Source organism: Elgaria multicarinata, chromosome 3 (assembly GCF_023053635.1).
Source record: "Elgaria multicarinata webbii isolate HBS135686 ecotype San Diego chromosome 3, rElgMul1.1.pri, whole genome shotgun sequence".
In the NCBI taxonomy this organism is placed as follows: Eukaryota; Metazoa; Chordata; class Lepidosauria; order Squamata; family Anguidae; genus Elgaria; species Elgaria multicarinata.
This window is the reverse complement of record NC_086173.1, coordinates 88933071-88956976: the sequence shown is the minus strand read 5'-3', so window position 1 is coordinate 88956976 and position 23906 is coordinate 88933071. Positions and strand designations below refer to the sequence as shown.

Here is a 23906-nt window from a genome sequence, read left to right as displayed (position 1 = left end):
CCCTTGTCCAACATCAGTGAGAAATGAATAGCCTGATTTGCCTTTTGCAGTTTGATATGGTTTTTTTGCTACATTTGGACAACAACCGAAATAGTTTGAGCCCAGGTGCTCTATGCAGGGGGACACACAAAATGGCGGCAGAATGTTGTTCTCTGGCAACGGTGGTGTGATTTTATTTTATATTTTAGTGTGGGGAATCTAGAGTTGCAGAAGCTGCTGGTGCTATAACCTTTTCAGTCAGCACAGATGTTAAGTTTCAGCACTATCAGGTTTAATTGGGGCTTTTTCACAAAAATTTCATTGGTGACGTTCTTTTCTTTCATTAAAATACATTATTACTTGGCACACGTTGCCATTTGTTCTGGGAGACATTTGACAAGACAGAAGGTGCTTAATGCTTTCCACCAAAGGAAAAAGTTACCCTTCAGGGTGGGGTGGGGAGACAACGTGAAAAACAGAAGGAGGAACCTGCCAAATGTTTGACTGAAGGAAACAAATGGGCACATTCTGTAACGAGGACATCCCCCCACCCGCCCCGGCCTGGTTCGTCCGCATTCACATTGCTCTTTCTCTATTAAATGCTATTTGAGTGAGAATATTTCCCTGACTGGATCTAGACCAGCCTTTATCCCAGGGCGAATGCTAGGATCATCCCTGTGCATCCAGATGACGCACAGGGGATCCCGGGATCAGCCCTACACTTTTGGCCTGCTTTTTCCACAGTCCCAGGCTCAGCCTGGGACCATGGAAGGTGTGGCCTGTTGCCACGGCTTGAGCCGGCTCCACGTGATAACTTGCGTGGAGCTGGGAGCTGCACCCATCGGGGCTAGGGTGGTGGGAGCGGGGAAATCAATTTTTTTAAAAATAAAACTTACTTTGAGTCGCTCAAGTGCTCGTGTGCTGCTGGCCCTTTAAAAATAAAAAAAATGATGGGTGCGACGCCTCTCTTCTTGAGGCCGTTGTGCCTTATGTGTAAATGGGGGTGAGATCTCGCATTATTCACATCGCGAGGTCTCCCCTCCTCTCCCCTGGACTTTACAGTAGGTCTAGCTAAGGCCGCTGTTTGAAAAAGCACCTCCAGTGTTTCCACTCAGGATAGTTTTGGGAACATTTTCCCAGTGGAGGCTGGTGGCTCTTTCTGTGAAATGGGTATTTTGTTGTGCTATGTAAGGTCAAATATGTGGTTTGGCAGTTTGGGCTCAAACCTAACCTCTGCCTTGTATTCAGTTCCTTGTAACAAGCCAGGCTCCCACAGTAGCCATTTTGGTGGTGGTTTCCATGGAACTTTCTTGAATGTCCAAATGTGCCCACGACCCAAACAGTTTGTGACCTTGTGTCTTTCTCACACTCAGATATAGGAAATGGCAGTACTTTTGGGTAGGCAATGGGTTGAAGACAGAGATGGAGCTATGATTTGTGGTGGTAAAGGGAGAGGAGAAAGTGCTTGGAGGAAAGGGAGGAGGAGCTGCAATAAGGGAGATAGAACAGGGCCAGAGTCGCTCAGACCGTAATGAGATGGAGATGAGCTGCAACCCTTTTCCTAAACACCCTCATCCTTCCTGAGACATTTCACAAACAATATGCTAATAAATAAGTCCCAAGGAGTATCAATGGCTACTAGTCATGATGACTATATCCTACCTCTGGAAGGTAAGAACATAAGGAAAGCTTTGCTGGATCAGAACAAGGGTCCATTTAATCCAACGTTCTCTTCACACAATGGCCAACCAGCTGCCTGTGGGGCACTCACAAGAAGGACATGAGCTCAACAGCACCCTCCCACCCATGTTCCCCTGCAACATATTGCCTCTGATATTGGAGGGTGCATATAGCATTCAGGATTGGTAGCCAGTGATAGCCTTCTCCTCCAGGAGTTTGTCCAATCCCCCTTTATTATTTATTTATTTATTTACAACATTTATATACTGCTCAATTAACTAACACAGATTCCAGAGTGGTGAACAGATATATAAACAGTAAAAGAAAGAAGGTTAAAAAAGCAAATTAAAATTATTCAGTTAAAAACAAAGAAGCCAGGAAAAAACCAAAAAACAAACAGTGGCTGGGCAGTTGGGGAAGGCTTCTCAAAACAGAGATGTTTTCAGGAGGTGCCGGAAGCAGCCTAGTGTTGGCATCTGCCTGATCTCCAGGGGTAGAGAGTTGTACAGAGAAGGGGCACTACACCTGGTGGATTCCAATCAGGCCTCAGGTCCATGTGGAACCACCAGGAGCAGGCCCTCCGACAATCTCAGTGACTGGGCAGGTTGGTGAGGGAGAAGGTGATCTCTTAGGTATCCTGGTCCCAAGTTGTTTAGGGCTTTGTACACTAGTACCAAAACCTTAAACCTGGCCTGGTAGCCAATAAGTAGCTAGTGCAATTCCCTCAGCAAAGGGGTTGTATGCTGAAAAGAGGCAGTTCCTCACAATGGCCGAGCTGCTGCGTTCTGCACTAGCTCCAGCTTCCGGAGCAGTCTTAAGGGCAGCCCCACATAGAGTGCATTGCAGTAATCCAGTCTTGAGGTAACTAATGCCCATACCACTGTGGCCAAGCTATCCCTGTCCAGAAGAGGCAGTAGTTGGTGAACCAGCCAAAGCTGGTAAAAGGCAGTCCGAGCCACAGCGGCCACTTGGGCCTACAGCAACAATGATGGATCTAGGAGTACCCCCAAACTACGAACCTGGTCTTTCAGAGGGAGTGTAACCCCATCCAGAACAGGCAATGAGCCTAATTCCTGGACTCGGGTACCACTCACCCACAGGGCGTCCGTCTTGCCAGGATTCAGCTTCAGTTTATTGGCCTTCATCCAGTCCACTACAGGGTTTAGGCACTGATCTGGGAGTTGCACAGCCCTATGTGTTAGGGAAAGACGTTCTTCCTTTTATCTTTCCTGAATCTCCCACCAACCAGCTTCATGAGATGACCTTGGATTCTAATACTATGAGAGAGGGAGAAAAATGTCTCCCTCCCCACCATGAATAATTGTGTACACCTCTATCAGGTCTCCCCTTACTCATTTTTTTCTAAGCTAAACAATACCAGATGATGTAACCTTTCCTTAAAGGGGAGTTGCTCCTGAAGGAGCATGCCTTTCAATACCACTTGCTGAGGAGTAATAGCTGGAGAGTGTTATTCCCTTCTCATGCATATCTTGGTTGGGGGCTTCCCATCAGCAGCTGTTTGGCAACTGTGGGAAAACAGAATCCTGGACTAGATGGGCCTTTGATCAGATTCAGCAGGGCCCTTCTTATGTTCTATCACTTTTGAACTTTCTTAGATTTAACTATGCTAGCATGTGGTACGTGACTTTATTCAGCCTAACTTCTCACATACATTTTGTTTTGGTTTTTTCTTCTTCTCTCCTGCAGAGGTGCTTTCTCAATTGTTAGAAGGTGTGTGAAGGTACTGTCAGGACAAGAGTATGCTGCCAAGATCATAAACACCAAGAAGCTCTCAGCTCGTGGTAGGTGATGTCTGATCTTACTACATGTGAGAAAGAGATCTATCAGCCCAGACCTCTTTGCTACTATGACCGGCCTTTATAGTAGCCTATATACAATCTTGTTTGCTCTGGGTGCTGCTCTGGTGATATTTGATACAAGTATATGTTTTTAAAAGTATAGATATGCTCAGGGCTGGCCCTAGGATAAATTGCACCCTGCGGAAGGACTGCCTTTGCTCCCCCTCCTGGTCCCCCAGAGGGGTTATGGGGCCTGATACAAGTGTGATGTTGGGGTCCCTGCTGCTGCCACTACAAGGACCCATGCATATCGGTACAAAGTTGGGGGCCACATAATAGAATTGGTGCACGCATGGACTATATCTGAGTATTCTTGCCTGCAGCTCTTCCTTGCCCATGGATCAAGCAGAATAACAGATGTGCTTCAATTTCTGGCCGGGTCTACACCAGCCCGATAGTCTGGGCTGGTCACAGCCGAGTCCCTGTGCATCTATATAACGAGGGATAAAGAAACCCTGGGAAAACCTAATTCTTCCCGCGGTTTCTGCAGCTTTGATGCCGCACCACCGCACACCCACCTCGGGGCTTTCTGAGCGTTTAGACAGCCCCTAGGAGGTGGACAGATTTTGTGCAGTAAGGCAATTATGAAACAGGAGACAGCTATCCAAATCCTTAGAGCCCCATTGTATCCTCACGACAACAACAACCCTCTGAGGTAGGTTGGGCTGACAGTCTGTGATTGGCCTAAAGTCACCCAGTCAGCTTCCATTGCCAAGTGGGGATTAGAACCCGGATCTCCCAACTCCTGGTCTAACACTCTAACCACTACACCACAATGGCTCTCAGTGCCTCTTCATATACCTTCTCACTTTCCTTTCTATTTCTGCTCTGGGGAGGTGGGGGTGTCCATCTTGTCACCTAGAGAGATGGAATCTATCAAGACTTGTTTTCTCTGTTAATTAATACATATGCAGCTGAATATGGCTGCTCTCAAGGTCATTCATAATACCTCTTTCAATTTAAACCTATTAAAATGGTTTAGAATTCACTCTGGAAAAAATACAGTCAATCTGCATTAACCTCATCTTTTAAAAAGGTCATAACACAATTAATTAATGTCGTGTTTTTATAGACAAGTGTTCAGCAGCAACAAAACAGATTTCCTCAGTCATTCAGAAAATAAGCAGGGAGATAGAGAACTAAATAACCTAGAAGATATTCCTCCACCAAAGTTGTAGCACTCTGAGCATAGGCTGGGTTGTCTGGGGACAGCAGCTAGCCAATTAGGTGAGAGTGGAACGGACAAGAGGGAGCCAGATTGTGCGCAACGAACCGCGAAAGGCTGTTGTGAGAGTCGGAGGAAGCAAGGTGTCAAACCGTCTGAGGCTGGGTCTCTGGGGTTTATGTGTCAGAGATCACCAGAAAAAAGTGGAGGACAGGGAAGGTAGCTACATCTAAAAGAGCCTCACAAGCATGAGACCAACTGGGGTTCTCTACGTGTGGGACAGACATGATCGGCCTATATGAGAACAACAGTTTACATTTAAACATGACTGGAAAGTCCTCTTCAGGGAATCACTTCAGCTGATAGGGCAGAGGGGCAGAGTCTCAGGCCCACGAGTGGAAGCTGGCCCTCCCAGAGTCTCACAGCAGCCCTCTGGGTTTCCCCAGATGGCCACATCCCATTCTCCTAGCCCAACCCCCTCCCCCCAACCACCAATCATTTGGTGATTTCCCGGCTTTTGTGCAGTTCCCCCCGCCCCATTCTAAAAAGTTGAAATGTGTCTCTGAAGGCTTAGTTCCTGTCAGTCTGGGCTTTCAGCTACAATAGGCTGGCATTTTTGGTTTCCCCCCTCTTGCCTTCAGCCTCACGCAAAACTGCAATGCAGACCCCGAAAGTTTCTTTGAAATGGAAACCGGCCCATGGGTTGAAAGAGGTTCTGCACCCCTGTAGTAGGGCCCTTAGATCAGTGCTTAGAAGACATGCTTTGGATGCAGAAAAGTACAGGTTCTTTTTCCTGCATTGCCAGAGGAGAGAATCTTACAGAGCAGGGCTAGCCAAGCCCTCTCTCTGAAGCCTTGGCTGCTACAAGTCAGTGTAGGCTGTACTGGGCTCAGATTCAGTCTAAGGGAATGCTGGCATGGAAGTATAGTCCTAACTTTGTTAGGACTAGTGTTGACACCCTGATTTTAAAACAGAGGATCATTTGGCTAGTGATGAAGGACTGCCACTTATTGGAAATAGTAGATTCACTGTGCATGCTTCAAGGTAGATTCTTGCACCAGGCTTCACTGAGCATGCTTCAAGGTTTCCATTGGCATAGAATTGGAAGGGGCCTTTAAGGCCATCAAGTCCAACCCCCTGCTGAATGCAGGAATCCACCTTAAAACATCCCTGACAGATGGCTGTCCAGCAGCCTCTTGAATGCCTGTAGTGTGAGAGAGCCCACGACCTCCCTAGGTCATTGGTTCCATTGTTGTACTGCTCTAACATTATACATAATTGACACTTCTGATGCACCAAGAACCTTGTGTATGGGCAGGAGGCCAAGAATGGCCAGGAATGTCCTTAGTCCATCTTTGTGCCCTCCAGATGTGTTGGACTGCAAATCCCATCATCCCCAGCTAACATTCATGTGGTTGTTGTAGATGATGGGAACGATCGTCTAACACATCTGGAGGGTACCAAGCCATGGAAGGCTGCCTCAGTCCATGTCAGTCCTCTTCAAACCTACAGAGAAGCTCATCATGGAACCCCATCCAGTTCGTCTAGTCCAGACCAGAATACTGGCAAAACTGAAGTTGCTTTCTTCTCTCATCCCTACTGCTCTTGGGCTATACTGCACCCACCCTCTGTCGTAAAATAAACTAGCAAGGACTTCATGCTGGGCTCGTATCATTTTCACTTGATAACTGCAGTTAGCCCTTGTTTACTTATGAAGGGGCTGTTTCATATGGATCCTTATTTTGTCTCCAGACAATGACTCCGATAACGGGAGACAAACTGGGACATAACGAGCCCTTCACTGGTGCTCTCGCTAGTGCTTCAAGTGATTGTGCGAAATCTTCCTCATAATAATTGCACATGCTAGGACTACAAAGCATGAACAACAGGGATATTAGTGCATTATAACGATAATAATTGTTGGATCAATGATTTAAAAAAACCCCTATTTATTTTATTTTCTCTCTCTTCTGTTTGAAGCTTATTTTACATCAATGGAGAGAACGGAAAATGGAAACCTTAATAAGCTCTCCCTTTGTTCTGCCTCTCATTTTAATTTGCATTTACTACTCTTTCTAGCTCTCTAAGGGTTGGGTCGGAGAATGAGTGGGTTTGACAAAGTGATAATTACTGAAAGAACATTATCAGTCAGTGCTATGAAGTAAGGTTAGCAAGCTTGCAGTGGTCGTTTTTGATCTTATAGTCTCATTACCCTATAAAAACAAAGCCATAGCAGTCTGTTACATAGCTTCCTATGATATTTTTTGTGTGGACATAATTATGTGTGGATGGTGGTGGTGGGGAGGAGGTTTCAACATCAAAATATGCCATCTTCAATCATGCAAATGTTCCTCGTCAGTGTGAAGACAGGTCCATGTGTTCAATGGGAATTATCTGCACATATTTGGAACTTGCTGTGTTTGATCCCAGCTGTTATTACTGTGCTCTATTCTATTGGTTTCATCCACTGAAATGATGGCGATGCGTATGTTCGTGCAACTGTTGTGCATATGCACACACAAATGCACATGCTTAAATTTCTGTCGCCTCTACAAAGCTGCATAATTGATTTTCCTTGTTCTGCCCGCAACTGGCTGCACATGGGATTGGCAGAGGAACTCTGAGACCCCAAACTGTCAAGAAGGATGCAGGATCCATTTTTCTTTCCAGTCATAACACTTGCTGAGAAGCTCCTGCTGATCCCTTGATGGCTACACTCAGACTTTCCAATTATGCAGCCAAACTCAGCACATCCCTTGCATTGATATGCTATAAACAATCAAGCCCAGTCCTTCTTGTGATATCTCATGCCCAAGAAAGCAAGTAAGCTAATTTGCATTTTCAGGGTTTCACTGCCATCACCTGTCACATACTTAAATCTATGTAGATCTTGTCTTCATCAAATCCATCATAAGTGCTACCAGGTGCTTGATCTTTGTTACCAGTAAGTTCCCATTGCTGGTTCAGGACATCAACCAGGTCTTATGCAACAATTTCTGTAAACCGCCCAGAGAGCCCTGGCTATGGGGGCGGTATATAAGTGAAATAAATAAATAAATAAATAAATAAATAAATAAATAAATAAATAAATAAAAAATATTTAGACATCACTGCTTTTTCTTTCTAAAAATAAAAAGCACACCTACCTTTTGCACAACGTTTTTACTTGCTCTTTAGGCAAATTTCTCAGTTTCCTGGCCATTTTCCTCTTAGAGGTAGGGTTTCCACCAGTGGGTCTCAGTTTGGAATTAATAAGGACCTTGGACCTTTCCTTGTTGCATAAAATTCCTACTTGCTTTTTCATTAAATGTCACAATTGAGTGCTCTCTCTACACTAATGTCCTCACTAATTCAAAGAAATGGAAACAAAATTACTTTGTTTGGCACTGCGTGTCCCTTCTATTAGAAAACCATTTTGTCCCCTCCAAAACTCTGCATGACCTGTTATACTTTCTCCTGTCCTCATCACTGTGCCACCAACAGTGAATAATATATGCCTCTGCCTTTCCCAGGGGAAAGTTATGTGATACTAAACACATAACTTGCTACTGAGTATTTAAATTAATAAGGATGATGATGATGATGATGATGATGATGATAGGCACAAGCAGCCCGGTTTTAATTGGGACCAAGGTGTGTGGTGAGTGCGATTTAAGCCTTCCTCGCCCACCACCACATCCCCAAGTCCCCCCCCCATGACTTCTAGTAGCCCTTGAAGGGAAGCATCCATTGGCATCATGAAAAGCTTCCAACCATGGGCAAATATCAGCCACGCAGGGAAGGCAGAAAATGTTCACAAGAACCATGGTGGGAGAGAAAAGGGTTAAACTTCCCACCTCCACTCCGTGCATCACATTCTGGATGAAAATTTGGACCTCTTATGCCTATTCTAACCTTTTTAAAAGCAAAAAAGATTGAGCAAGTGATGCATATAAATGTCACATCTTGTTTGACCCTCAATTTATGTGGCATCTATGTGTTTTCCTGTCACGTGTCTCAGGAAACAATGTTTTTTCTGCCAAGGGGGTTGAAACCAGCTTTCCTCCAGCTTCATACAACAGGCATACTTGCCACTGCCCCAAGTGCTGATTTAGTCTTCAGTTCTGCCTCTCCCCAATCTTTGGGTGGACTTTATCTATTTATTGCTTAAAGTGCCATTTATATATTTATACAATTAGAAGTTTATATGGTGCCTTATTTAAGCGCGCACATGCACACAGAGAGAGAGAGAGGGAGGGAGGAAGGGAGAGTTTTAAAGCTAAAAATCTGCTTTGGGAGAAAGGGTGGGGGATTTGTGATGGCAGAGGTGCTAGGCAATAGGTGCTGTGCATACTTGGTTGTTTGCAGCAAGAGAGCAGAACTGCTTATCCTGGCATAAAATCAGCTTTATATAAAACTCCAAGGAAAAAAACCTGAAGAAAAAATGATAGCCACTCATAGTGACATTGGTAAAATCAAATATATGCTCCCTAGCATAGCTAGTTGTGTTTAATACAGCCAAATTTGCTGTGAAAGTCTCCCAACTTCAGCAAGCCTATGAGGCTAATTTTTTGGTTTAAGGACTTTGCATCTTGTAAATGATCTACGTATTGTGAATGCATGGTTTGTTTGGCTGTAAATTTCTTTTTTGGCTATAGCCTGTAATTGGTTGCCTAATAAGGTTGATTTGGATTTGATTTTCCTTGAGATTGACAGTAGAGTGTATAACTGGATGAAAATGCAGTGAATACACTTCTCCCATGAAAATTATGTACATTTTTTATGGACCCTAGGCATGCTTTCTTTAATCCTCTAGGGTATATTCTCAGTGCAAAAAATAATAATAAAAAAAATCCATGTCACTAATTCTCCAGTAGTGCATTCTAGCCCTGTCCATGATACCCAAAGTACAGTGGAAGCTGGTGGCTCTGATGTCAATGGCGTGGTGAATCCGCTCTGGGAGCACCTTGGATATCTCTTTAGAGTTCTGACTGGTTCTGATTGAAACCTGGAGCGGATTCATCACCCCAGTGACATTGGAGCCACCAGCCTCCATTACCTAAATAAGTCTTTGGGAGCGTTTGGCTTCAGTTTTACTGTTTCAGGCAGTTAAAAAGTCTACATTGGTAAAACAAACCAGGATCAATAGCAATGTTCTTCATAAACTTTGTGAGATGTTATCAAATTAAAGAACCCTTTGCAGACTGCATAATCTCCATACTCCCGACTTGGGTGAGGTGGGTGACAGTGGTTCTAGCAAAAAATACTCAAAAGTTTTGTATTTTAAAGTTTTGTATTAAATTTGTATTTTAAATTTGTATTTTTGCATTGCTGCTGTTTTTATCTTGGTTGTGCTTTTATTTATTTATTTATTTATTACATTTTTATATTGCCCAATAGCCGAAGCTCTCTGGGCGGTTCACAAAAATTAAAACCATAATAAAACAACCAACAGGTTAAAAGCACAAATACAAAATACAGTATAAAAAGCACAACCAGGATAAGATACAATACTTTTATATTGTATTTTATATTATGGTTTTATACTATTGTTTTGTTTTGAATTGTCTTAAATTTGTAAACCGCCCAGAGAGCTTTGGCTATTGGGTGGTATAGAAATGCAATAAATAAATAAACAAACAAATAAATAAATTTCTCTTACAGTATGATGGTAGTGATTTATACCATCAAAATAAAAGCGAGCCCACATACATTAAGAGAGCAGTCTCACAACCATTTTCATCCATGTTATCCATGTCTGGGCTGATACCCAAGGCTCTTTTCTCCCTCAGTCAGTTACTTGCAGGACAGTTTAAATTATATCCTGGGGCAAGCAGAGAATGACTACTTTTAATAAGTCCTGATAGGGTTCCATGAATCCCAATAGGGCAGTGGAGGCTGGTGGCTGCAGTATCAGTGGGCAATGAATCAGCTTTGTGTTTCAGTCAGAACCAGTCAGATGGCTAAATGAGGTATCCCGAGTGCTGAACCTCAACACCAAAATAGGCACCTTGGGTATTGACTGATTCTGACTGATTCTGGGTTTTGGTTCAGAATCTGACTGATTCTGACCAAAACCCAGAGTGGATTCATCTCCCCATTAACATCAGAGCTACCAACCTCCACTGCTATAGTGCTACAGTGTATAGGTATTGCAGCAGGGCAGTCAGTGGAGGCTGGTGGCTCTGATTTCAGTGGGGTTTGAATCCAACCTGGGTTTGTCAGAACCAGACAGAACTCTAACAGAGCCATTCAATGTACTGAACCTATTTCTGGGATAGGATTCAGCACCTTGAACAGCTCCTTTAGAGCTCTGGCTGGTTCTGACTGAAACCCAGAATGGATTCACAGCCCCACTGAAATTGGAGCCACCAGCCTTCACTGCTATAGCGCTATGCGGATATTATACCATGGTAGTTAGTGAGTTGGCTTTTTCACTGCCATTCCCAGGGGGTTCAATTCATGATTTCCACCTCTGCATACTTGAGAGCTGTAGGCTTAAGCTGCCAGTCAATTCTCTTGGGGGTTATCCCAGCAGCACTCCATCAATACCCATTTCTTGTAGCAGCTTAGTTTGATGTTTCCTGTCAGTACCAGGCAAGCTGCGTATCAGAAAGTAAATGTCTCTAAATGCAACTTTGGGGGAAGTTTGGAAGTCAGAGGACAAAAAGCCTTCCAGCTATGGAAGGTTTATCGGTTGGAGCTATAAGCTAGGAACAACCACATTGTGTTTCATAACTGGATGGCATTCAGTGTGGAGCATAGGAAACTGAATTGAGCTTTATGTAATGCATTGCGTCCCTAAGGTGCCAAGACGCTTTATAAAGCAATGAGTAGGAGCAGTAAGTGTGTAAGCAAGCAGAGCAGCTTGTATGTTGCAGCTGTCACTCAAATACAGCTTTGTAATTTTCCTTATTGCAAAAGGAAGGATTGGCCCAATGCACCGTCCATTATTTTCCTCTCAGTAATTTCCACAAGTTCCTCAACTCACACCTGAATAATCAGATAAACATACTGGAGTGTTTTCTGATATTATATTTGCTTTTATAAGTTTGCCAAATAATTATGATCTAAATCTAACATTTAAGAATATAAGAACATACGAAGTGCCATGCTGGATCAGACATCTAGTCCAGCATTCTGTCCACACAGTGGCCAACCAGCTGTTGACCAGGGACCCACAAACAGCACCCTTCTCTTCCAGGAATTCAAGGAATGACCCTGGGTTATAGTATTTTGAGAGAGGCAGAAAAAGGTCTCCCTATCCTCAACCTCCACACAATGCATAATTTTGTGCACTTCTATCATGCCTCTATTGCCTTTTTTCCAAGCTAAACAATCCCTACTGCTGTAACCTTCTCTCATAGGGGAGATACTCCAGCCCCTTGATCATTTTAGTTGCCCTTTTCTGTACTTTTTCCAGCTCTACAATATCTTTTTCATAGGTGTGGTGACCAGAATTGTACACAGTATTCCAAGTGTGGTTGCACCACAGATTTGTATAAAGGCAGTACAATATTGACAGTTTTATTCTCAGTTCCTTTTCTAATTATGCTTACCATGGAGTATGCCTTTTTTTACAGCAGCTGCACAGTGGGTTGACATTTTCATTGAGCTGTCCACCCCAACCCCAAGATATCTTTCTTGGTCAGTCATTGCTAGCTCAGATCCCATCAGGTTATATGTGCATCACTTTACACTTGCTTGCATTGAACCATATTTGCCATTTGGATGCCCATTCTCCCAGCTTGGAGAGATCCTTTTGGAGCTCCTCACTTTTTGTTTAATCACCTTAAATAATTTGGTGTAATCAACCAACTTGGCCACTTCACTGCTCACTCCTGATTTGAGATAATTTATGAACAGGTTGAAAAGCATTCTCCCAATACAGATCCCTGTGAGACTCCACTATTTACTTCCCTCCCTTGGGAGAATTTACTATTTATTCCTACTCTCTGCTTTCTGTTCTTTAACCAGTTACTGATCCATAGGAGGACCTCTCCTCTTATTCCATGACTGCTACGTTTCTGTAGGAGTCTTTGGTGATAGCATTGTTACATTACCATCTTTATGTAATAGACATATCTGATGGGATTCAAGCTTCAGAATATTTGTGGCAAGCACTTCTGTGTAGATTTGTTGCCACATTTCTCATTTCTAGTTCCCTGAATTATCATGGAGAGGTGGATAATTTGTGCAAATGGCTACTCACATCTACTTATTGTCATTCTGGTGGTGCAAGAGGACTCTCCGGCTTTGGGGTGGCTCGAAATGTCCCCAATAATAGGGTGACCATATGACAAAGAGGACAGGGCTCCTGTATCTAACAGTTGCATAGAAAAGGGAATTTCAGCAGGTGAAATGCATGCAGGACCTGGTGAAATTCCTTCTTCATCACAACAGGAGCTGCAGGAGCCTTGCCCTCTTTGAAACTGGTCACAGTAGCCCAGTTCTGTTGACATTGACTGAGAGTGGATCTCCAAGGTTTCAGGTAGGATTTATTCCAGCCCTACCTGAAGATTCATGCAGAGCATGTGCTCTTCCATTGAGCTATGGCCCCTGGTCTGAGCACCAATGAATACCACAATAATCATGTTGGAAGGACTGCTACTTTTCTCCCCATTTTGTGTAGGGATATTATATTGTTTGTCAGCTGCCAGTATTTTATATCACTTTACCAGATCATCTGAGGGCTGGTTTACACTTTACAGCTACCCCGTGGAAGCCATTTTAAGTCTCTTCATGAGGAAAATTTATTTATTAATTATTTATTATCCCATTTTTACCCCACCTTTCTACCAAAAAATGATACTCAAGGAGGCTTACAGGACCAATTAAAATTCATTAAAATGCAATAAAACATAACAATTATAGAATATATAAAACAGCAACACCCACTTACAGGCCAAAGGCTTTCTTAAATAAAGCAGCCTTTGCCTGCTGGCTGAAGGATATCAAAGACCTAGCAGACCTAGCCTCCCTTGGGAGGGAATTTCAGGGCCTGGGACAGCCATTGAAAAGGCTCTCTCTTTGGTCACCGCCAAATGTGCCTCTGAAAGTGGTGTTTTTGGAAGAAAGGCCTCTCCTGGAAAACTTAAGGACTTGGCAGGCAGTCTTGTCAAGTTCTTAAGTTCTCTTATGGGAGAAGGCAGTCTTTCCGGTAGCCTAGGCTAGATCTACACTACTGCTTTATAGCAGTATTGAAGTGCACTGATAACTGTTGGGGCACATTACACATTCCATATACCACTTTCATAGTGTTAGTTCCTGCTTTTTATTCCACATTATCCAAAATACTGCAACAAACGTCATTGTATGTCCTACGAGGTATGAATGCGTAACAGAGATATAGTGTTACTATGATGGCATCGTGATGATTTGACCCAAGGTGTAGATATGGCCCTAGTCTCAAACTGTATAGGGCTTATAGGTCTTAACCAGCACTTTGAATTCTGCCTAGAAACAGACTGGTAGCCAGTGAAGCTGTTGTAAGCAGCCCCACTCAACAGTCTGGTCACAGCATTTTGGACCAGTCGAAGTTTCTGAAGTTTTAGAAGGCAGCTCCATGTATAGCATGTTATAGTAGTCCAAATGGGATGTGACAACAGGATAAGATGGCCACTTATGAATCACAAAAAAAAAGAAGAAAAAAAAAGGAAATGCATTACAAAAAAGAGGATAGAGGATAGCTATTTGCATAAAATTTGCATATGCTAATTTGCATGTGTAGCTGCAAATTTAGAAACAATTATTATATTATTTTTTTTTAATAATTTTTATTCATTTTCACACTATATAAACATAAATGAACATTTCCAAAATATAATTGAAACAAACACAATAAAAAAAAGAAATACATCAAATATCTGCTTCATACATATTGAATAATTGTTGAGTACAAATATCAAAAACTATTACATATGCCTTATCACACTACAACATTTTCATTCTTAACATAAAAGTGCACCCCCCACCTCGGGATCATTCTTGAGTCCAAAATCTAATCGTTTCTTCTGATGGTGGTTTCCCATTTCCCTTAGTAAACACGAACACTAGGAACTGTTTCCAAATTCCTTCGAACTCATTTATTTTAGTTACGCCTTTTCTCCACTTAATATTACATGTCAGTTTATCATTAATGGCTATATCCCATACTACTTTATACCACTCCTCAATAGAATATTCCCCTTGGATCTTCCAGTTCCTAGCTATCATCAATCGTGCTGCAACCAACAAACTCGATATCAGCTCTATAGTTCCTTTTCCACACTTTATATCTTCAAATAGTGACAGCAATGCTATTTTTGGTGTTTGTTCTATTTTCATTCCCACTATTTCTTCAATTTCTGAGAACACCATCTTCCATAATCTTTGTACATATTTGCATTGCCACCACATATGTAAATACGTTCCTTTTTCCCCACATCCTCTCCAACAATTTGCTGAATGTTGATCACTTATCTTGTTCAATCTAACCGGGGTTAGGTACCACCTCCATAAAATTTTAAAATAATTCTCCTTTATTCTTACTGATAAACTTCTCAACACTCTTTGTTTCCATAGTCCCTCCCAGCTCTGTCGCCCTATTTGTATCTTCAAATCTGATTCCCAAATCACTTTCTCTGTATTCTCTCTAAACTCCTTCTCTAACAATATTTTATATATTTCACTCATTAATCCTTTTGAAACTATGCTACCTCCTTTTCCTTTCTCCTTACTTACTACTAATTCTTCAAACCTCGTCATCTTTCTGCACATTCTATTATCTTTAATCCACTTTTTATTCCATTGTTCTAATTGACCATATTCTAGCCAAGATAGCTTCTTCTCCTTTAACAAATTTTCCATATCTTCTCTTGTTTTAATATCTCTTACCCAATCCTTTAATTTTATTTTATTTTTCTCTTTTAATATTTTACATAATCTACCCTTTAGATCCTCTGGGAAATTCTTTAACATTATTATCGGTGCTAAGGGAGAGTTGCTCGGAAGCAGCTTCCCTTTAAATTTGCTCCAAATTTCCCATTGAGTCCTCAGGAGTGGATTATCTATACTTCCAACCCATTTTCTTCCTCCATCTTTAAAAAAAACATTCTCCAGATTCATCTCTACCTTACTTATGATTTTTTCTTCCATCCAGTATAAATCTCCTACTCCCATAATTGCTTCTACAACATGTCTTAATCTATTTGCTACGTAGTATAATTTTATGTTTGGGAGACCCATTCCCCCCTTTTTTTGGCTTAGGTACCAATTATTTTTATTCACTCTTGCTCTCTTTTCTCCATTACAATATTTATTAATAATATTTTGCCAACTTTTTATCTCGGTTTCTGATATTTTTATAGGTAGCATCCTAAATACGAAATTAATTTTAGCTAGTATCTTCATTTTTATCAAAGCTATTCTCCCAAACCAAGATAAATTTAATCTTTTATATTTCTCCAATTTCTCTAATACCTCCTTCTTTAACCTCGTTAAATTTTCCCTTTCTAAATTCTCTAGATTTTTTGTAATTTTAATTCCCAAGTATTTAATCTCATTCTTAACTTTCAATTCCATCCCCTTAAATTCCCAATCCTTTTCTTCCTTCTTAGTATAGTTAAACAACATCATCTCTGATTTAGACCAATTTATTTTTAACCCTGTAATTTCCTCAAATTCCCTCAACTGATATTTAATTCTTTCTAATTTTCTTAATGGATTCTTAATGGTCAATAAAGTATCATCCGCAAACATGTTTAGCTTTATCTCCCTTACCTCTCCAATTCCTTCTAATTCTTTATCCTCCCTTAGTGCCTTCGCCAAAACTTCCATAACCATTACAAAAAGGACCGGCGAGAGCGGACATCCTTGTCTTGTTCCTCTGGCTAGTCGTATCTTTTCAGTAAGTCCGTCATTTACCACCACTACCGCCGTATTTTGGGAATATAACTGTTCTATTACATTTTTAAATTTATTTCCAAATCCCAATTTATCTATAATACTCTTTAGTGCCTGCCAGCTCACACAATCAAAAGCTTTAAAAATATCTAATGCCATAATACCTGCCTTAATATTTGCTTTTTTTATTACATTTATTACATTTAAAACTCTACCCACTAAATTATGCATATGTCTTCCTACCACAAACCCACATTGATCTGCTCCTATATATTCTGCCAAAAATTTATTTAATCGTTTGGCCATAATAGATGTAAAAATTTTAGCATCCTGATTTATTAAAGAAATAGGTCTATAAGAATCAGGATTAGTCAAATCTTTATCTGGTTTTGGGATCAGAATTATCACTGAATGTTCCCATGATTCAGGTATCTTCTCTCCTGATAATATCCTATTATAAAGTTCCATTAATTTTGGAACTAAACAATCTTTGAAGACCTTATAATATTCTGGACCCAAACCATCTGCTCCTGGTGATTTACCCACTTTTAACTTATCAATAACTTCTTCAACTTCTCTTTGAGTTATTACTGACTCCATTAACTCCTTATATTCTGATTTTATTTCCTTCTTTATAAACCTTCCAATATACTCCTCCACCTTTTCTTGTTGAATTTCTTTACCCTTGTACAATTCCTGATAAAATTCCTGAAAAATTTTTATTTTAGCTTTCATTGCATGACAATAATTCCCTCGACTATCTTTCAACGTTTCTATCCCATTCCTCCCTTTTTCTTTTTGTGTGAGCTTGGCAAGCAACCTCGAGTTCTTATCACTGTTTTCAAAATATTCCCTTTTCATATACATTAAATTCTTTTGAATCTCTTCTATATTTAAGTTTTCTAATTGTTTCTTCTTAGCTTGTATTTCCACTAATTTATATTTATCTTTACTTCGCCAATATCTTTCCTCCAAGTTTTTAATTTCTATCTCTAACTTTTCCTGTTCTGCACGTTGTTGTCTTTTTAAACTACATGTTTCTCTAATACAGATTCCTCTTGCTACAGCCTTCATGGTGTCCCAAATGACTGACCCAGCTGTTCCTCCTTTTTCATTAATTTCCCATGCCTCCGACAGTTCCTTCCGAATTTTATCTACTATTTTATTGTATTTCAATATCTTTGTGTTCAACTTCCATCTATATGCCTCTTTATAATCTTTCTTAACTGTAAATTCTAAACTTAACAAGGCATGATCAGTTACTTTTATTACCCCCATTTCCATTTTACAAATCCTCGTTGCAAAGTCTTTTGAAACAAATATATAATCTATCCTGGAGTATGTATGATGAACTGGGGAAAAGTATGAAAATCCAGGCCTATTCCCGTAAAGTAAGCGCCACGAATCTAAATAATCATTTTCTTTTACTAATTTATTCAATATAGTCATATTGTTCCTCTTTTCAGCATTAGTGGGATTTGACCTGTCCCTTTTATTATCCATAACCATATTAAAATCCCCAGCTAATATAGCATACCCCTCCTTAAATTCTTCTATTTCTTTGAACAGCTTTATAAAAAATTCTCTATGCCTCTCATTTGGGGCATAAACATTAATCAAAGTATAAACCTTTCCCTCAATTTTACCTTTTAACATAAGATATCTACCCTTATCATCCTTTTTTACCTCTTCTAATATAAACCCACTTTTTTTTGAAATCAAAGTGGCCACTCCATTTTTTTTTGATGTCCCTAATGATTTTTCATAATAGGCTAACCACTTTAATTTTATCATATTCGAATTCTCGGAGCCTTGGTGTGTCTCTTGGATCATTATAATATCTGATCCCTCTTTATTTAGCATTTGTTCTATTCTCTTCCTTTTCACGACTGCCCCTAAACCTTTAACATTGAGTGTTGATACCTTTATCTTTTTATCCATAATCACCCTTTTGAAATCTCTTCCGATCCCTTGTGCTCAGCAATTCAAACTTGCTTACATAAAAACACAAACTCCATACATAAAACCCACACCCTCCTACCCCGATCCCTCCTCCCCTACCTTCCCCCCCTCCCCACCCCCCCACTCTAATCCCCCCCCCATATCCCCGTGAGTCTAATACTCCAGCCATCTACTTTAAAGGGGGAGGGGGGAGGCAGTGCTGTGCCTGGCCGGCAGGTCTCTATATTAGCATTTTTATTTGCAATTATCTCCAACATAATTAACAATTCTCTTACTCTCCAGATGTCCCAGCCTCATTCCCTCCCCCACCCACTCCAGCCCCATCTGCTTCCCCATCCAGACCCAGCCTCTTCAGCAAATCTTTACCTTGATCCAATGAGGTTACTCTGTATTCCCTCCTCCCATATGTAAATCTTAAGAAAACCGGGTAACCCCATGCATAAGGAATTTTATTCTTCATTAATGTTTCCGTTATTGGTTTAAGACTACGTCTCCAATTTAATGTGCGTTGAGAAAGATCATTGTAAATTTGCACTGGTTTGCCTTTACACTGTATCTGAACCTTAGATCTCAATTCTTTCATAATTTGCTCTTTTTTGTAATAGTTGCCAAATTTCACCAATATGTCTCTAGTCCCTTTGTAGTTTTTCCCCCCCACACGGTGGACTCGGTCCAGATCCGATCCATCTATTGGAATGTCAGGCGTCAGCTCCTTGAACCAGTTCACGATAATTTCTCTAAGATCTTCTCCTTGCGTCTCCTTCAGCTGCTTTATTCGAAGCGAAGATCTACGAGATTGATCTTCCAAGGCGATCAAACGCAATTCCCATTCTTTAAATTGTATATTAGTTGATTTTTCGAAAGCCTCTTGTTTCTTCTGGTCCAGATCCACTTTAGCCTCTATCTTTTTGATCTTATCCGAATTTTCCATCGTTTTATCCATAATAGTACGCATTTGTTTTCTGAATTCACTCATTTGCTGATCCATTTTTTTAAAAATAATCATGTTATTTTCTGCTATAATAGCCTTGATTTCCATTAAAGAGGGAGGGTTACTACCACTTTCTTTCCCCCCTTCTGCCATGTTTCCTTCTTTATTTGGTATTGTATCCAAAGAGACTGGGTCTATATCTTCCTCTTCCTGTTCAACTCCAGGGGCTGTACTTCCCAGGAAGGAGAGGTAAGCCAAATTATGATTTGAAGGTTTCTTTTTTTGTTTATTAAGCTTTTCCCAACTTTTGATCTTTTTTTTAACGTTGGGCATGGGTCCCTTCTGGGTAGGGCATAAATCTTAGAGTCCAACTCTCTTCCTTAGCAACTTGTGCTGGCTTCTCTATTATATAGCACTCACAGCTCCTTCTTCACGAGGAGGGGGGAAAAATCCAGTTCACAACAGCATTCACTAGAGGGGGTCAGATTTAATCACTCAAAGTCTCTCACATCCCACATCTCCCTCACCGAATGCCAAATGCAGCTTTTTTCACCCCTTCACCCCCCTTCTCGCCACGCCAATAAATCCAGTCAACCACTTTAACCTTAGAAAGCCAGCATTCCAATCGTTCCCATGTGAGATAAAGATGAGAGGTTATATCACAGATCAATGTCCAGCAAACATAAATTCCTTCTTTTTAAACTGCGTCAGTCAGCGTTTACTTTCACTTTTCATAGAGTTACCGTTTAGACAGACATTGCATTAATCATAGTTCATCTCACCTCCCTTCTCCAAATCTCTCCACTTTCCCGGCTCCTGTTGGTTTTATAATCATTTTCTGTCAGTTGCTCAAAGATTCATGCCCATTAAAAGAGAGATAATTGCCTTTTCCGGCAAGCGCCGTTCAGAGCCTCAGAAGAAACCCGCCATCGCTCAGGCTGCCAAGCTCCGCCCCCCGAAACAATTATTATAAATTTAAATAGAAATGCAGTACATTTCACTGAATTGTGGAAGACTATGAAGAGGTGACCTGTGTGCTTTGCTCAGCCTGCTGTCCCGGTGCTGTCGATGGGGAGCTTCACGGCCCCTGTTCTCCCTAGCTGCTTATGATTATTTTTCTACAAACCAGAATTGGCTGGGCAGCCCTTCAAGCAGAGGACACCCCTTCAGGGCAGAGGATTCTCCTCTGGCAGCCCTTCAAATGGAGGACTCTCCTGGCTAAAGTAGGACACATGACCACTGCATGTGGATGAAATATCCACGTGTGGTGGCTCACAATGGAGCTCTCCGATCCACTGAGTCAGGGAGCTGTTTGTGGTGGAGTGGAGAAAATTGCCTTGGATATGGGGCAAGGCAGTGTAAGGCTCCTTGTGTGGTAACTGCTGCCTTGTGGAGCATCACAAAGAGGCCTCCTCCACGTGGCAGGCTGTACATGTGCAGCAGACCCATGTAACCCAAAGGGTGATTTTTGGTGACTAGGCTGCTCTCACTCGGGGGTGGGGGAGAAACATCTTGGGAGAGGCAGAGTTAATGGGGAAAGGAATGGGTGGTGCCTGGGCTGCTGCTGCTGCTGCTTTGGGGATTCATTTTGACTTGTGTTTTCTGGAAATTCAAAGTGGGGGCGTTACCTTCAGCAAAGCTGCTAGCACTTAATTAGTGTGAATAAGAAGACTGGAAATGGGCAAAGCTCTGCCTTTGTTTCTTCATGACACCATTATTCATCTCTCCAAAAGGTAAAAAAGAATAAAATAAAGGAGCTGCTTTCAAGCCCCCAAAATAGAACAGTGCTTTGCAAGCTTCCCACACATGGCTCTGCCAATGAAACGCAATCCCCAAGAAACCACGGCATTGCAGGGTTTCTGCTCTTGATCCAGTATTAGGTTCTGCTGCAGCCTGGTTGGGAGCTCTTCCTGGTACTCCAGATTTCACCCCAAAGTCCTCTGGATGGGGATCTAAAAGGCCAGCGTGGTGTAGTGGACGAGGGCATTGGACTGATTCCTGCCCAGTTATGAAGCACACAGGGGGATTGGTCCTGTCCTGTGAGGAGAAGTGTCCCTTGCAGCTTACAAGACTGTGTGGTACACTGGATGGTCTCCCCGACGAGGCTCGCCTGGCACCAACACTCTTATCTTTTCGGCTCCAGGTCAAGACTTTTCTCTTCTCCCAGACAGTTAACAACATATGCTGAGCTTTTAACTGACCCCAGAATAGTTTATTTTAAATGGATATTGTTGTTTTTATGCTTTTGATGGTTTTAAATTTTTATATTTGTTTTTAATGTTCACTGTTTTAAACTGTTGAAAACCACCCAGAGAGCTTTGGCTATGGGGCGGTATATAAATGTAATAAATCAAAAAATCAAAAAATCCAAATGCCATTCTGCAGCATTTGTTCCCACATCTGATAGTAGGAGTTCCAGCATTGCTGCTGCTGTCAATGGGACACTAGAGGCAATCACATCCTGTTTCATACACCTTCTAAATGCCAGGTGGCTGTTGCACATTGTACCATATTCAGCCACAATGTATCCTAGATTCTTAAGAGCCACTTGTCCAAAGTCTCCCAGTGATGCTGAAGGCTAAGGAGTAATTTGAACTTGGGTGTCACCCATCCCGCACTCTCTGCCCTGCAGGCAATGTTAGTTCATGTCACTGTTTACAGCATTCTTGACAGGACTGCTGTTCTTGACAGGACTACCGGTAATAATGAAATATTGGCTGGGAAAATCTCATGTGTAGTCAAAGGCTGTTCCAACGCACTCCCATGGTAGTCTCTTTTCAAACCAGCCCCTTGGAGTTGCAAGGGGACAGTCATTAGTGACCCTGAGTCCCTTTCTTCTCCAACTTGACTTGTTCCTTAAATGCGATGGCAAAGAAATGAGACGACTTGCTGTCCACTGAGAGCAGATGGTGCTGTTCCTCTGGAGGGTGCGCACTCCTGGGCTGAGTGTTTGGCTGCTCCATCTGAATGCAAACTGGCAGCAGGCAAGGGACACATGACAGCTTCAAGGGCTTCCGGAAAGACCAGATTGAGTTACACTATTTCTTTCCTCGCCTTCCTAATCCTTCCTTGCTTCTCTGTCATTTAAAAAAAAAAAAAAAAAACTCTTCCCTCTTCCTCCTCTTCTCCAACTCACACTATAGCATCCTTCTCCCTAATAGCTCATTCTGAAGAAACATCTACAGGATAATCCTATGCATGTTTACTCAGAAGTAAATTCCACTGTGCTCAAGGACTAGCAGGCATTGATAGCCTTATCTGTCATGAGTTTGTCTAATTGCCTCTAAAGCCATTCATGTTGTTGGCCATCATATTTGGTGTGGCCATCTAGGCAAGGGAGCAGCATAATTAAGGCACTCTGGCCTCTTAACTTGGGGATGGAACTGGAAGAGAAGGCTAGCAGTCAGGCTAGGTTTGGTTTGTAGATAAGGGAGATCCTTGGTGGATCAGTAGCAGTTGATGTCTTGGTAGGAGGTATCTCCAGCTTATCAACTCTAGCGTCCCTCTCACCTTGGATCAGCAGTCAGCCAAGTAGGTGACAAGCCTCAAGAGTAACTGACCACAAGTCCTGCTTTTTAATTGCCCCTTTGTGTATAACAGCAGATTTGGACTGCAAGGAGCAGAATAGACTCTACAGTAGAATATCATGGGTTTTGCCTCAGTATAGCCGTGATGCACCTCAGTCATTCACAAAACTCTGAAGATGGTAGAATGCAGTGGTGAGAATGTCCTTTGCACTGACAAGGTGTGGTGAATTGCTGTTCCTCCCCACACTCCTCTTGTGCGTGGCGGACATCAGAACACATCCAAGTATATGTAAAGGCAGCGATGTAGTCATTAAGACTTGTCCCAAACTGTTCAGGTTATACCTTGCTTTTCTGGCCATGATGCTGTGGGCCCGAGATAAGTGTTAGAATGTGAGTTTCATGACATCTTCCAACCCTAGGGGTGCTTCATTCACAACTGGGAACTGTTCTGTATTAATGGGCTGATGAGTCCAAACCCTCAATATATTCAGGTAGGCAGGTGGATAGGGGTGTGTGTGTGTGTGTGTGTGCGTGTGTGTGCATGCATGTGTTTGAGAGAGACTACGAGAGAAGGAGGGGAGAATATGCCTTTCTTCCAGGTCAAAGGGGTGTCTTAAGAAAGGAACAAGACTTCTAAATTAGGTGACTACTTAAAAAACTTAGCTCTCCCACGTAGTTCCATTATTCATTTGCCATCCAACGCTGAGGCCATTGTTTCAAACCACATTTGCAGTACGCAGAAATCTCTAGCTTTATGTATTCATAGGCAGAAGGTTCCCTGCTGCCCTGTCATGCTTTGCAGTGACACCAACTTTTGTCTGGATAATGAGGGATTCCCTCTGCCTCTTCCCGCCTCCCACCTCCAGGTACGTGCAGATCCCACTAAAGGACATGGCAACATGCTGTACTTAACACCTTAAAAACCCCTTTCTATTTCTTTT

At 41.9% G+C, this 23906-nt stretch overlaps 1 protein-coding gene across 2 annotated transcripts in view; it reads left to right on the top strand.

The window, feature by feature from the left end:
* The window catches only part of CAMK2A (calcium/calmodulin dependent protein kinase II alpha), a 134347-nt gene that overhangs the window by 29268 nt on the left and 81173 nt on the right, over positions 1-23906 (top strand). For both annotated transcript variants that reach the window (XM_063120885.1, XM_063120884.1), the window contains exon 2: positions 3367-3461. In XM_063120885.1, the coding sequence (XP_062976955.1) occupies positions 3367-3461 (95 nt within the window). The remainder of the gene's footprint in view (positions 1-3366; positions 3462-23906) is intronic.